General features: G+C 40.6%; 1 protein-coding gene and 1 long non-coding RNA gene across 2 annotated transcripts; both read left to right on the top strand.

Moving 5' to 3' along the window:
• The first annotated feature begins 276 nt into the window (after positions 1-276).
• Positions 277-15,240, top strand: LOC123501472. The gene is made up of 2 exons (XR_006673650.1): positions 277-307; positions 14,435-15,240. It is a non-coding gene; the product is annotated as an uncharacterized LOC123501472 (long non-coding RNA).
• On the top strand, positions 3,986-15,240 carry LOC123501471 (vesicle-associated membrane protein 4-like). Its single transcript, XM_045250319.1, has 6 exons — positions 3,986-4,254; positions 8,224-8,583; positions 9,256-9,311; positions 9,459-9,509; positions 9,938-10,170; positions 10,574-15,240. Exons 2-6 carry the CDS (start codon positions 8,524-8,526, stop codon positions 10,600-10,602), a joined length of 429 nt encoding a protein of 142 aa, XP_045106254.1. The 5' UTR covers positions 3,986-4,254; positions 8,224-8,523; the 3' UTR covers positions 10,603-15,240.
• Positions 15,241-15,273: the final 33 nt, after the last annotated feature.

Here is a 15,273-nt window from a genome sequence, read left to right as displayed (position 1 = left end):
GATGCAACAGACAGTTATGTGTGACAGAGAAAGATAAATATAATGTATGGTAAGGAATTGGATTTTGGCAGCCAAGTGTATGTGTCACAGAGGTAGGTGTGTTCTGTAGTCTGTGGTGGACAGACAGGTGTGTGAGGGAGGTACTGTAGCGTGTGTGTGTGTGTGTAAGTGAGAGAGGGAGGGAGATACTGTGTGTGTGGTGGACAGGCAGGTGTGTGTGAGAGGGAGGGAGGTACTGTTGTGTGCGCTGTGGAGAGGCAGGGTGTGTGTGTGTGTGTGAGTGAGAGAGAGAGAGAGAGGGAGAGAGGTACAGTGTGTATGGTGGATGTGTAAGCTTGTGCTGTACTAATACATGCGGGTATCACGCCGGCATGTGTCAGGGATGTGGTGAACGCCAGAGCATGGTGGACATTGCACATTTCGTCACTCATGTGTCGAACATTTACGAATTATTGCAAACTTTACTATTCCATTAGAGACTTTGTAGAGTCAGTCTGTATATCACTAGTGCGCTTCCTTCCCAACAGTCAGGGGGAGGAAGGATTCATGTGTGGATGAAGGATGCTTGTTGCTAAAGGGATGTAGGAACCTTGGAAGTGTGTGTGTGTGTGTGTGAGAGAGAGAGAGCAGTGTGTCAGAGTATGTAGATTTTCCTGTTCTTTGAGTGTTAGGACGGAGTGTAGCTGTAGCCTGGAGCTGTTGGCTTAGGTGATAAGTGAATTTATTTTTGTTGTAGTGGTGAGCACAGAGTACAAAATGCAGTTCCCGGCCACATGAGGGTAGTAGAGGTGGAGGAGGTAAAGGAGCTGGAGTAACAGCAAGAAGACACCTTGAAGCAAAGCATGGCTGGCGTGGGGGGAGGGGAGGGCACTGTCATGTTCCTTTGTGGCAACTCGAAAAAAAATGTTTAAAAGATAAAAAAAAAAAAAATAATAACAATAATCAGAGTGAATGACAATGAAAGAGTTTAACCTACCCTAAAATCTGAATGGCATTAGTAAATCCTCATGTTTAAAACCTAAATTTTTTTTCTTTAAAATGTCTGTTAAGAACTTACAACATGTATTTGCATGACATTTATATCTTTAAGAGTGAGCCATTTTTTTTTTTTTTTTTTTTTTTTTTTTTTTTTTCCAAAGTCTTGGCTCCTGAAGGAGTGCGGTGGCGGGCAGGCGCGCGGGGTCAGCCAGGCCGAGGTGTGGAGGCGCTACAGACTTCGTCAGCTGAAAGGATTTTCCTCACTTGGAGACCAAATTCAGCCTAATATTCTTTGCTCAAGCTTTGTACAGTGTATTTTATGAAGTAGAGATATATCTATATATTATGATTCTGTAGTGTATTGCTGAATGTTGTAGTTTTCCTCTCGGAGCTTTGAGGCAACACCCGGCGGCCACGTGGCGCGGTGGTGCCTCGCCCATCCTAGTGTTGCAGGCCGTATGGTCAGGCCAGACTGAGTCATCGTTGTTATCCTTGTCTTCAACACCTTAGTGGTAGGAACAGAGCTCAGCGAGGCGGTCCGGACAGCGCTACCGGGGCTGTGGGCATAAGGGGCCACGAGGGAATGGAGATGGGCTAAGCAGTGATGGGAGTTTTGTCTTTAGTAGGAACGTGTTAAGAGATTGTCACTAATGCCCGCAGTCCCATTGGAGTAGTGACCTTAATTATCCTTAATTCTCACTCCTGAGGGATGTGAGGTCCTGTAGGGGGCGCAGTGTGGGAGGGAGGGAGGGGCTGTGGTTATCCCCGCCAGGGCGTGGGGTTGAGGAGCCTCCATGGCCGGTGAGTGTCATGGTGATGGCTGTAATGTGTTTATCATTTTCTTCACCGTTGTTGTTAGAGATCACCAGAGTCAGTGTATCTTGGGGCCGCTCGCTGCCACCTCGCCAGCGTGGGAAGTGTCTATTCATAACGATGGCTGCCACTATTCCTACCAGTCTTGCCGTACTATTACTACTACTACTACTTGTACTTTTACTACTCGCACTATTGCTGCTACCGCTACAGCCGTTCTGAAGTCATGTCAACTTTTCAACTATTTCGACATCACTAATAACATTTTTGCTTACTATGCCGTTCATCTTCCCCTCTTCATATATACTCGCAAGCTGAATTTTGATGTACAATGTTTTGGTGCTTCAGAATTACTGAATACAAAAAGCTACAGATTTTTGCCAAGTTAACGGGTACAGACTCTTCCCTGGCCTGGTGATGCGGGCCAGCGGTGACCTCAGCACTCCTGCGGCGGGTGGTGAGGCGAGCCCCTCTGTACATATAGCCGAGGCTTGCAGAGTTTCTATATATCAATATTATATTGAGGAATGTGCTGTGCTGCACTGGTGTTAATGGAAACAAATATAGTGTTTCCAGTATGTATTTTTTTTTATTATCCTTATCTTACATAACTATTAATTAATAATTGTTGTTTGTTCCTGATGAACATGTGGAAGGCCCGTCAGGGCACACACAGGTAAGGTGTACTAGGTACCTTTATATTATATGTGTGTGTGTGTGTGTATATATATATATATATATATATATATATATATATATATATATATATATATATATATATATATATATATATGTGTGTGTGTATATATATATATATATATATATATATATATATATATATATATATATATATATATATATATATATATATATATATATATATATATATATATATATATATATATATATATATATATATATATATATATATATATATATATATATATATATATATATATATATATATATATATATATATATATATATATATATATATATATATATATATATATATATATATATATATATATATATATATATATATATATATATATATATATATATATATATATATATATATATATATATATATATATATATATATATATATATATATATATATATATATATATATATATATATATATATATATATATATATATATATATATATATATATATATATATATATATATATATATATATATATATATATATATATATATATATATATATATATATATATATATATATATATATATATATATATATATATATATATATATATATATATATATATATATATATATATATATATATATATATATATATATATATATATATATATATATATATATATATATATATATATATATATATATATATATATATATATATATATATATATATATATATATATATATATATATATATATATATATATATATATATATATATATATATATATATATATATATATATATATATATATATATACACACACACATACATGTTAAAAAATATTCCCCGCAAAGATGTGTTGAGACTTGGAACAGTTTGAGTGGTGTCAGCAAAGAGTGTGCATAGCTTTAAAGAAAGATTGGATAAGTGTAGATATGGACACGGGGCCACACCAGCGTAAAAGCCCAGCAGGCCCTGTAAAACTACAACTATAGGTAAATATACACTCCAGGAGGCATGGGCGTCAGTGTGGGGACATGAGGGTGGCAGCGCGCTTTGCGAGGCACTGTTGATTTTTATTTTTATTTATTTTATTTATTTATTTATTTTGTATTTTATTCTATTTATTTATTTATTTATTTTGCTGAGACAAAGTAAAGAACAGCTTGACAAAAAATGTGGAGGGACAAATCATACATTATAATATCCCCCTCAGTCTGAGAAGTGGAGGGAGGGGAGTAGTGACCCCTCGTCCCTCCCTCTCAATCAACGCCCATGCCAGCAGGTCTGCCAGCAAGATGGGGGAAATTCCTAATCAGAGAGAGAGAGAAGGTAGGTAGCCCAGCTGGTATACTGCATATATTTGAATGACGAGAGAAGAAAAGAGTCTCCTTTTATTTACATTCGAAAAATGACCTAGATAAATTGTTGTTTATGATTCCGGACTGTCCATTAGTATAGAGTGTTTAAAAGCAACAATGAAAGATTTTCCAGTAATCCGGATTGATGACAGCAGACCAACCCGGATTGGTAAACAACAAAGATGGCGGTGACAGGACAGCAGTGAGTAGCTGTCATGTGTGTAGCAAACCTGTTTGGCTGTTGCTGTGCGTGAACCAACCTCCAATAAGACAGTGTGCGGTCCTGACCTGCTGCAGGCTCTACAAGCAGCGACTGACACACTGTACCGCCTGCTGGGGAGCCGTGGCCCGCTGCCATACTGCTGCTGGGGACGGAGAGTGCTGTGGTGTGACTGATCCACGCTGAGGAGCGTATGGCGTAGGTGAGTACTAGGTGGAAGCTCTGCAATCTTTGTGTAGTTATTGGAGTGTGTGGGGTGTATGGTGGCTCCGCTCTAAGTGACAATGTTTGACACTGACTGAGAGAAGTGTAGGAAAGAGCTACGAGTAACTTACCAATGCCGAGGAGTTGCATGTGAAGGGTGAAGGGTGAAGGGTGCCGTGACTGGTGTGTACCATGTGGAGTGTGTGGGGTTCAAGGGGGCAGGAGATAAGGTTCTCAAGAATAAGAACCTATTCTTGTGCAGTGGGTGTCTTGGGAGAATGAAGGAGGAATGGGAGTCAGTCACTCAACGGTGAGGAGTGAGGTGGAGGGCTCCGAGGCGGAGAAGGCCAGGGAAGAAGAGGAGGGCCAGGGCAGGGAGGCGGAGGATCCTGTGTTAGGTTAAAGTTTGGGTTATCATATTTTCATTCCCACATTATGTCAGCTGAGTGAAAGAGCTGTGAGGGGTGAGCCAGGAAACGAGGAGAACTGGAGGGACGACTTCATTCGGACAGTGCTGGAAGGAAAAAGGACAGGAACTGGAAGGAGCAGAGGAATAATGCCAGGCTAAGGACAGAGATATGGATGGGAGTAGAACATCACTTCTGGAGGAAGATACAGGAGGGTAGACGGTCTGTACCTAGGACACCGAGGAATGCAAGGAGATTCTTATCTAGATGGGGCTTAACCCCATCTAGAAACAAGCGATGCCTCCAACCATAAATGCAAAAAGATGTTCTTGAATTAAAGCTTGAGGTTGTCTAATGTTGGCATCACCAAAATGGATATTCAGAGATATCCTCATGAAGGGAATAATAAGGAGATCTACAGTCTGTCCAGAGGCGGATGTAAGGTAATGGACATGGACAAGAGTAGACCAGGGTCATCCATGATATAATGAAGGAGCATCTCAGGGAGATGGAACCTGAGGATCTGGTGGTAAATGAGGGAGGAGAAAGGAAGACAGTCTGGTGGATGGAGGAGATCATTTGTATGGTAAGGGAGAATATAAACAAGAGGCCCTTAGTGATGTACATCCCCATCAGGCAAGATAAGGAGGACTGGCAATTTTGCCAAGAGAGGAGATGAGTGAACAGGGGATGCATAGGGAAACTAGAAGAATGGGAGTGTGATGGGCTGCAGCTGTGAGAGAAGATGAATTGGAGACGGGTGTGGTCACAAGATGATGTCCTTATATCCAACACAGGCAAGGTATGGGTAGCCTGGAATGTGATAGAGTGGGCCCAGCACTGGGAAGATGCCAGGCAGGGATAGAAGAAGGCATGGAGAGGAGAGATGCTGGTTGCCTTCCTGAGAAGGAACATATGGATTGGGGGAAAGTGAAGGTTATTGATAAAAGAAGGGAGGGATTATGATGTGACAGGAGTAGGTGAGATAGGATGGCACGGCAGCATTGAGTGGAGTGAAAGAGGCAAAGTAGTTATAGGCAGATGTAGGCAGGTAGGAGAAAAGAAAGGAGGAAGGGTAGGGGTGATTATAGTAAAAGGCAGGTAGGAATCTGGAGGAAATTAAGTTAACGAAGGAGATAGTGTAATGGGGGGTGGGAGATTTATAAGAAAAATATAATTATGAAAATTTTTTACTGGAGGCACTGGTTTTAATTTTGAAAAAGATTAACACTAAACAAATCTACACACTTTTTCATAAACTGATGGAATAATATTAAATGAACTTTCTCTCCCTACAATCACGTTTGTTCGTTTACAGTCCAGCTCACTGGAGGGAGGATATCTCACTCACTATAAAATAAAATACATAAAAAAAAAAAATTACATAACAAAATTCACTACACAGCCTCACTACAGTTAGGATGTGGCAACATGCATGACGCGATGTTCATAGTTCAACACATAAAAAAACAAACTCACTTAACTTGTCTTTAGTCCGAAATGCATTGTTTATGGAGACGTGTACCAGGTGGTGACACAATCCCCTCCACTGTTCTCCTTAACATCACCGCCAACACAATAACATCACTTCCTTAATTTCACAAAAAAATAGCTTAGCCTAACCAAATTACACCACATGGATCACGCACATACAGAGAATAGCCATATCTGCTCAGGCGGAGAGAAGAACTGGACTCGGTAAAGATTTAATAATATATATATATATATATATATATATATATATATATATATATATATATATATATATATATATATATATATATATATATATATATATATAAGCAATATGTTTTATATAAAAGTTACGTCAAAACTTAAGGAGCAAGTATGCAACTAACCTGCTTAGGTGGAGATAAGAACTGGACTGAGTCTGTTTCCTTCTTCCAAGAATTGTCAGTCATCACAATAGGACAGATGTGGAGTAATTAAAAGTTATTTTGCTTGCCATTACTGATGAGATTACATTACTGAAAGACACTTTTCTGAACAGCTCAGTTCTCCCTCTACTTACTGGAGTGAAAAATTTGTTAAAATTTCTGATTACATAGCAAGTAAATTTAATGTTTTTAATGCATGACTGGCTACTATCTCTTCCTCTCGGACATGTCTTAAGTTCTCCCATTCGTCTGAGTGTCTGTATGTATGGTATCCACGTGTGTCACTACTTTTATAAGTATGACCTTAATAACTAGAAACTTAATAGTATTGTTATCCCCAGCACTACAATGGAAGGTAGACTAGGGCACAATAAGGGTGACATCTTAACAATGAAGACCGTAGAGCATGGGACTGGGTGGTGGGTGACAGTGGTGGAGATGGGGGCAGAGAGCTGGAGGAATGAGAATAACAGGAAACTTTGTGAGGCAGTGGCTAGCGAGAACAGGACATTTGATGAGTTTTTCACTTGATCAGGTAAGGTATGATGGTTGACGTGATATCCCTCACATATGTTACATTTTTCTTAAAAGTTATTTCCTTACACTAAGGTTGAAACCCTCATAGATTCATACATTCATATATACACTCATATACACTATGGTACTTTAACATGACACACCCCAGAGGTAACATCAGCCAATCATGTATATTCAGGGGTGGAACTTGACCTGTACAGTGGAGGCAGTAGCAACAACATATAATTGACAACGACAACAACACAAATAACTGTTTGATCAACTAAACCCCCCCTCCCCCCATTATGGCCTATAGCACCTGTAGGTATACTTGAAGAGTATGGAAAGTGCTGTTCAGCTTCCAACCATTAGCGGCACAGAGAATTTTATTTATAGTGGCACCCATAGTAGGGCCCATATCACCCCAAGTGTATCTTTGGTGTAAGGCAATTACACCTCCTCCTAGAACCTGGGCATCATGGTGACATGTAGGAAATTTTAAACCACTTGACAAATGACAAAGTTTGAAGACAGTATGTGGTGGGATTTGCACGGACATCTGCCCAATCCCGTACTCACCATCTTAACCACTACACCACCACCACTGCCTCCTGCCTGTCCCAGGATGTTTACTTGAGACACCTGGTGGGTCATTAAACTGTCATTTACTTTGACCCTCCTGACCTCTGCTATCTGGGGAGGATTATCTTGACCTGTTGACTGGGTCTAAGGTCAGATTCTACAATAACACAGCTGTTTGCTGCTATATGTTTTCCATCCTTTCTTTTCCTTTCTTTTCTTGTTTCTTATATTTTATTGTAATGTAGGGATACCACGGTTGTAGAGGGGAGAGGGAGACTGTAGAACACTTCCTGGTTGAGTGTTTTAGATATGAAGAAGAGAGACACAGGTTAACAGGTTCCATAACAGTAATTATAGGGGAAGATGAGTGAAATAGAAGATTACAAGAGGAGGATGGTGGAGTCCTTACAGTGCTGAGCCTTTTATCAAGAGAAGAAGGAGAGAGAGAAAAAGAGAAGATAGTAAGTGCTGTGAAGGAGCTTATGGTATGGGCATGGAAGAAACACACTATCTCTTGTGTATAGATATGTTCCCTCTGTTGTGCTCATCACTTTCTTTCTGCAGATTGTGGAAAAACCGGAACACAATTCTGAAGGGAAGGAAGACCTATCAAGTGATAAAAAGCAGAAGAGGTCACAAAAAGAAGAAGGGTGTGAGGGAGGGAAGGAGAGGTGCTCTGGCCTGCCTGCTGCTGTGAAGGAGGCGGGGAAGTGAGGGAAGAAAATAGATAAATATTGAGGAAGTCAAGAAGGAAGGGAGGAAGTAGATAAGTAACTGAAGGAAGTGGATAAGGAGGCAAGAAGAAAGGAAGTAGACAAGTGAGTAAGTGAGTGTGAGAGGCGAGGAGGAAGGAACGAAGGAGCCATGCCGCCCAAGAGGAACATCTCGGCGGAGGACATTGATGACGCTGACAATGAGGAGGTGGTGAGTGGCCAGCTGGGTTTGTGTGTAATTCACTGTTTGATCTGCTGCAGTCTCTGACGAGACAGCCAGACGTTACCCTACGGAACGAGCTCAGAGCTCATTATTTCCGATCTTGGGATAGGTCTGAGACCAGGCACACACCACACACCGGGACAACAAGGTCACAACTCCTCGATTTACAACCCGTACCTACTCACTGCTAGGTGAACAGGGGCTACACGTGAAAGGAGACACACCCAAATATCTCCACCCGGCCGGGGAATCGAACCCCGGTCCTCTGGCTTGTGAAGCCAGCTCTCTAACCACTGAGCTACCGGGCCGTGTGTGTGTGTGTGTGTGTGTGTGTGTGTGTTTGTGTGTGTGTCAGTTCAGTTGGAGCATCAGTTAAAGCTGTGGTTATGGCAGGCTGAAGACAGGAGGATCACCTGCTGTGTGATGTGTGCTAATGCCATACTTTGATGTGTTAGTACTTAATATGTTAATCTGTCAGCCTACTGATCTGTTAGCAAGGGAATGTTTTAGTTCATTAATCCATCTGTCAGTTTATTACTGTATTTATCTTTTGAGGAATAATTAACCTCTCATTTTATTAATCAATGCTTTAATGTCATGTAAGAGACCTGGTAGAGAGAGAGTATTTGGATAGGTGTGGTGACGTTTGCTGTGTTTCAGGAGCGGCTCATCAGCAGCACTGAGGACGGAGCTGAAGATGAGGACTTCTTCCTCAAGTAAGGCTTCCCATCCTTGCATCCTTGGCTTGGCAATTGTTTTTATATGTTTTGAGTCGTGATTTCTTGCTGTGTTGAGATATGTTGATTTAGGACCACTAAGATGTCACTGCAGCACACCTTGACACAGCTGCGTCTGTCTTCCAGGGGTCCGACAGGCAAGAAGACAGTGCGGTTTGCCTCAGACAAGTTGAAGGAGTGAGTACCATCTGTGTGTTGTGTACTGTTGTCAGAAAGCCACAACCCTGCTGTCCCCTTACCAACACCACACCTGCTTCCCTCCACTCCACTCCACACCTTGATTGTCTCTCCCTTTATCTATCCTGTATTCCCCACTCCCTTTCTCTCTGTTCCTTTCACCCTGCATCTCCATCATACTCTCCCTTACTCTTTAATTTTTTTCACCTTCATTTCCCCTCACATCCTCCTATTTTTTCTCGTACTCTTTTTTCCTTTTTCCTCACACTGCATGTCTCTTACCCTTCAATACACTTCAGCATTCCACCCTGCATCTGCCTTATCCTTCCTTTCATCTTCCTACTCCTTCCCCTCCCTTCACCCTGCATCTATCTACCTTTCCTTCTTTGTCCTCCCTCACTCCTGCATCTTCCTCACTCTCCCTGCAGTGTGAGGGTGCAGATAGCTGAGGTGACGGATGTGATGAGAGACAATGTGGGGCGGCTGCTTGAGCGAGGGGACCAGCTAGACCACCTGCAGGATCGCTCCGAAGGCCTGGCCACCACCTCCGACCAGTTCCGCTCATCTGCCACCCGTCTCCGCCGCCGTGCCTGGTGGGAGAATACGCGCAGTCGTCTGTGTGTGGCGGGTGTGGCTGTCCTGCTCTTTCTCTTGATATTCAGTAAGTGTGTGGTGCAGTGTGGGAGTGTGGGAATGGGAGATAAGGGTGGTGTGATAGTGGTGGTGGTGTTAATCCCTTCAATACCATGATGCATTTCCATATTAATTCTGCTTACTATTTGGTAATTTTATACAGCTTCAGAAACTTTTGTGGGAATTAAAACAATGAAGACTCTGGCCATTAATCTTCTGACCTCCATAGATGGTTCATGATGTAAATAAAATTGTTTAATCATACCCAATCCCCAAGGTAAAAAAAAGTGTCCCAATATTGAAGGAGTTAAATGTGTGTGTTAGTGTGATGCACAGATTGTTGTGTAGTCATTGTACTGTGATGTTTGTGCTCTTGACTCTAGGTACTGCTATTATTCATCCATATCTTACTGTTGTTCTGTCCATTGCAGTTCCTGTCATAATCAAAACGACCTCGTAGAGGAGCTGCTGCATCTATGCCATCACTACTACTACTACTACTACTACTACTACTACTACTACTACTACTACTACTACTACTACTACTACTACTACTACACTACTACTACTACCACTACACTACTATTACTACTTCTACAAGTGCTGCTGCTGCTGCTATTACCACCACTGCTATTAAATCAAAAGCATGGACAAGCCTACAAAAGCTGGCTGGTCTTGTGTCTCCCTTTTTAAATGCATTGGTATGTCTGTTCTTTAATGTTTGTGGAGAGTTACATCACTGCTCACTTCACTCCATCTCTTTCTTGTGTGTTTGTGTGGCAGAATCACACTATCGTTTCACCAGCCACCTCAGGGAAAGCAGTGACACATTGTTTGATGGACCTGATGTACTATAGCTTCTCTCATCTGTCCTCCTTTCCACTTCATATCTTCTGTCTTGAGTTAGCTTCATGTGTCCTATCAGTCATTCAGTCTATCTATCCAACATCTGTTCATCATCAAGGGTGTGTCAAGTCAAAGGTAGCAGTCCAGCAGCTCAGCCAGAAATCTTGAGAGCACATCATTGGTGCTTGGAATCTGTAAGACTGATCTTCAACTCCACCAGGTTTATCAGGAGCAGTAAGACAGGTCAGTTCTGTGGAATGTGGCTGTGTCATGCTGCAGTCAGTAATGTTGCCCTGAGTGGTGGTGAAGATCAGACGTTTAGGGTTTATTTGACGGAGTTGCCTTCATCGACATTCTCTAGTTACAGATCAAGTTCTCTTGGGTATAGTCTTGGTGCCTGGCGTGGGGATAGATAAGGATAAAACAATGTTATTACTACTCACTTTCCATGAATAGGACCTGAAATGGGAGGTTGGTGTGTTATCTATGGACGCAAACCTTTACTTTGAATGACAGTACTGATCAAGCTTAAAGTACTTGGTGCCTGGTATGCTATTAGTTCACAGGAGCTGAGAAGTCTGTGGGAGTTCATGTAGTAGTCAGTCCCTCATGTTGCCAGTTACTTTTAAGGTTAGTGATTCAAATTCCTACTTTGTTTTGAGGTTTTTTTGGGGCTTATGAATTGTTAGATTAAATTGCAACTTGGTGTGTGACTTAGCAGTTGTTTTATTCATTAGTCATGTGTGGGATTCATAACATGTAGGTAATTATTTGTTATTCTGACGAGATTCCGTCTTATATATTTTATTTTTTATTTGCATTGATTTTTATAGTAGTAATTCACTGATGTGTGTATAATATTGACCTAATGTAGGCTGAGATGTCACACAGGAACTCTTTCTATCTCAGTTGTAGTTGCTAAAAATTGATAGCACATGCTTAATTTCCTTATTTGAGAGGCACTTCACATTTTTCTTTTCAACTTGCATCCCTTTTATTTGGTGGAAAGCCAGCTATGAAAAAAAAAAAAGTATGAAAAAGCCTGATTAACAAGAAAGGTACAGCATGGAAAGCTTTAGTGGAAGAGAGCTAGGATGTCAATAAATGAAACTCAGGTCAAGACTTCTTGGTCAATGAGAGCTTTATACTGTAAATCTGAATCATTTGAGCTTAAAAAAATCAGGCTACAATTGTGTCATGGTAATGGATTTATTTGTACATTAGAATTGTGTGTCTTTGCTGGTGGGAAGTATTGTACAGTAGTATCTCATTCATAACTGTAGGTTTAAGAGACTGAGAAAGTTACCATTCTATTGCAAGGAAGGTAATAACTATGTGAAGTGTACATTGGAGTTGTCAGTGGTAAAGAACTTGGTGGTGTTACTTTAATTTTTAAGAAGGGAAGATCAGAAGAATGAGAGAAGTTAGTTAGATTGAAGTACTTTTGAACTGCTTATGTTAAATGGATCCAGAATTTTGTATTTTCTAGCAGTGTGTCAGATTAAGTTTGTTTAGTTTTGGTGCTTCCATGGTTTGTGTGTGTGTGTGTGTGTGTGTGTGTGTGTGTGTGTGTCGTGTGCAAGGCCAAGGCGGCATGTGTCTCCTATGGGTGGGGGCAATTCCTGTGCCATGAGCCATGAGGAATTCAGTCATGTACACAAGATTGCTTATGGAATTGTTTACTTACTTTATTTTCACAATATTCTTAGCATTTACATATTTATATATTATTTTTATATGCAGTGATAATTATATTCCATGAACAAAAGTAAATCTGAAGACGTTTTATTGATAGAAAATAATGTCGTCTTCAGATTTGTTGTTGTTCTAGAGCATCAGATGTGCGTGTGTGTGCGTGCGTGCGCGTGCATGTGCGTGCTACGAACAAAACTGTGTTACCACAACCAAAGTATTGAAACAAAACAAAGTGGCAGCTGAGCCAAACTTACAAAATATTGTCGGATTTTTCCATACATTTTATGCAGATTTCAAGTGCAAGTCATTTATGATTCCTGTTCTTGTGTTGTTTTGTAATAGCTCTGCATGTTGTAGGTATGAACACACTCAGAATGACACGCTGTTTTTCCAGTAGTCCATTGCACTCGTTCGCTTCACTGACCATCAGTCCATCACCCACAGTGCTGTTATGCAGTTCAGGGTTTTATTGTAGACCTTTGTATGTAATCTGCCATAGACTCAGTCATTGCCCATAGATTGATTGGTTTGTTTTCATTGTCTGAAAAACATGAACCTTTTGTTTGATACCTTGTATGATCTCTTGTGTAATCTTGTAACCAAACTGTTAAATTCTTCTGTCTCCATGCATTGGTTAAATTATTGAGATGCAGTTTTCAATTGCCATTGAAGTCCAGGAGAACATTCAAAGCACTTGACTTTAGTGACCAATATTTCTTTGATAATCAAAAGTATGGCAAGTCATTGATAATAGTGACCTCAGGTTAGATTTTATAAAGTTGTAAAATGTGGATAGAAGTGAAGCTCATTATGGTCATTGTTTCAAATTATTTATTGGCCAAGATATCATCTTTCCTTCCACAACACAGACCTGTCTTGTGTTTGAAGGGTATTGTCATAAAGGTAACCTGTGTGGTGAAGTCCTGTTGCTGATAAGACCTGACACGAATGTTGCACTTCCCTGCACCGCACACTGCTGACACTTTACTTGCACAGTACTGTTTGATGTGAACCATCTTGAGGTAATGATCATTTGTAGTGCTGCACATCACATTTCATTGCTGTAGTCTTATTTCTGCCTCACCTCAACACCTGACCGTCAGGACCTGTAGCCAAGCCTCCATTCTCTGGCTGAGAGTCTGATCCATTCACTTGGTAATCTTCAATTTGTTGATCATTTTCTTAGCCAAGAGTTGAGGGGAGTGTGACAATGAAGTGTCTGCGTCAGGCTAGCGATAAGCAACTATGGATAGTGGTACTCGTACTTATTTTGGTGTAGAACTATTATTTACTATTTGTGTACTGTATTCTACTTGTAGAAGCAGTGATAGCGTTAAATACTACATACTTCTAGCTAATAGGGTTTGTGTGTTTATGTGGATGACCTTCGCCTGTATTTTTATATATGCTGGTGCTTTATGTTAACTACTTTTAACAGGCTGTAGAGAATCCTATTCTGGTTTCAGAGGCATTTGTTTGTATGGTTTTTGTGATAGCATAAGCAATCATCTCTGCAGCCTCTGGAAAAGTCGTAAGGAAAGCCCTTGCATTTAAGAATATGTGCCTTTGTCACCACACAGACTTATTCCTGTGTTCAAAACCTGCCTGTTTTTTTTCTAACTCGCCAAAGAAATGTTGTCCAAATTTGCTGGAATCCCTGGGTCAAGATTTTCTCTTTTTGTCTCTGTCTCAAAGTTATAGCAAAGGGAGACTGGTGAGTGACGGGTTTATAAACATACTGTGGGTCTGAGAGAGAGAGAGAGAGAGAGAGAGAGAGAGAGAGAGAGAGAGAGAGAGAGAGAGATACTATTATCAAGAGGAGGGAGGGGGTTGTGGTGAGTGACTGTGGTTTGTAAACATACTGTGGGAGGATATACTGTGGGTCTGTGGGCTGTGGAGAGAGAGAGAGAGAGAGAGAGAGAGAGAGAGAGAGAGAGAGAGAGAGAGAGAGAGAGAGAGAGACTATTATCAAGAGGGGAGGGGGCTGCGGTGAGTGACTGTGGTTTATAAACATACTGTGGGTCTGGAGAGAGAGAGAGAGAGAGAGAGAGAGAGAGACTATTATTAAGGAACAGGTCTGTAAATATGCTGCAAGATGAGTCAGAGATGAAATAGAGAGGGAGTAATAAAGAGGAAGTCAGTATAGTGTCATTGCATAAACATCCAAAATTTGTTGTTGTTAGTTAGTCTTGTTTGACTCAGAGATCCCGGCAACTTGGGCACTGAAGATGCTGTGGTGCCTGGCCTAGTCCTGTCCTCTCTTCTTTCTTAACTGCTGTCAAAAGAGTGAATGAGTGAGTTTATGATGCAAAAAGGTTTTATTCTATATTTAAAAATTTTACTCACATTTGTACTTAAAGATTGTGTATGTCTAAAAAGTATATAATAAAATATAATATATGAAAGCACATTAAATTCTGATACTATTGCAATCTGGTTCTTCCTGAGATGAATGTGTGAGGTGTCCTTGGTGTGACCTGGTCCACCTCATTCTTCCTCTCATGTCTGTGATTGTATGGCTGTCTGTACTCGCTGATAATAAAGGGAAAAACATTTAGATTATTTTGTTTTTACCTTTGATGTCACATAG

Source organism: Portunus trituberculatus, chromosome 9 (genome assembly GCF_017591435.1).
Source record: "Portunus trituberculatus isolate SZX2019 chromosome 9, ASM1759143v1, whole genome shotgun sequence".
Taxonomy (NCBI): domain Eukaryota; kingdom Metazoa; phylum Arthropoda; class Malacostraca; order Decapoda; family Portunidae; genus Portunus; species Portunus trituberculatus.
This window is presented reverse-complemented; position numbering and strand designations above follow the sequence as displayed.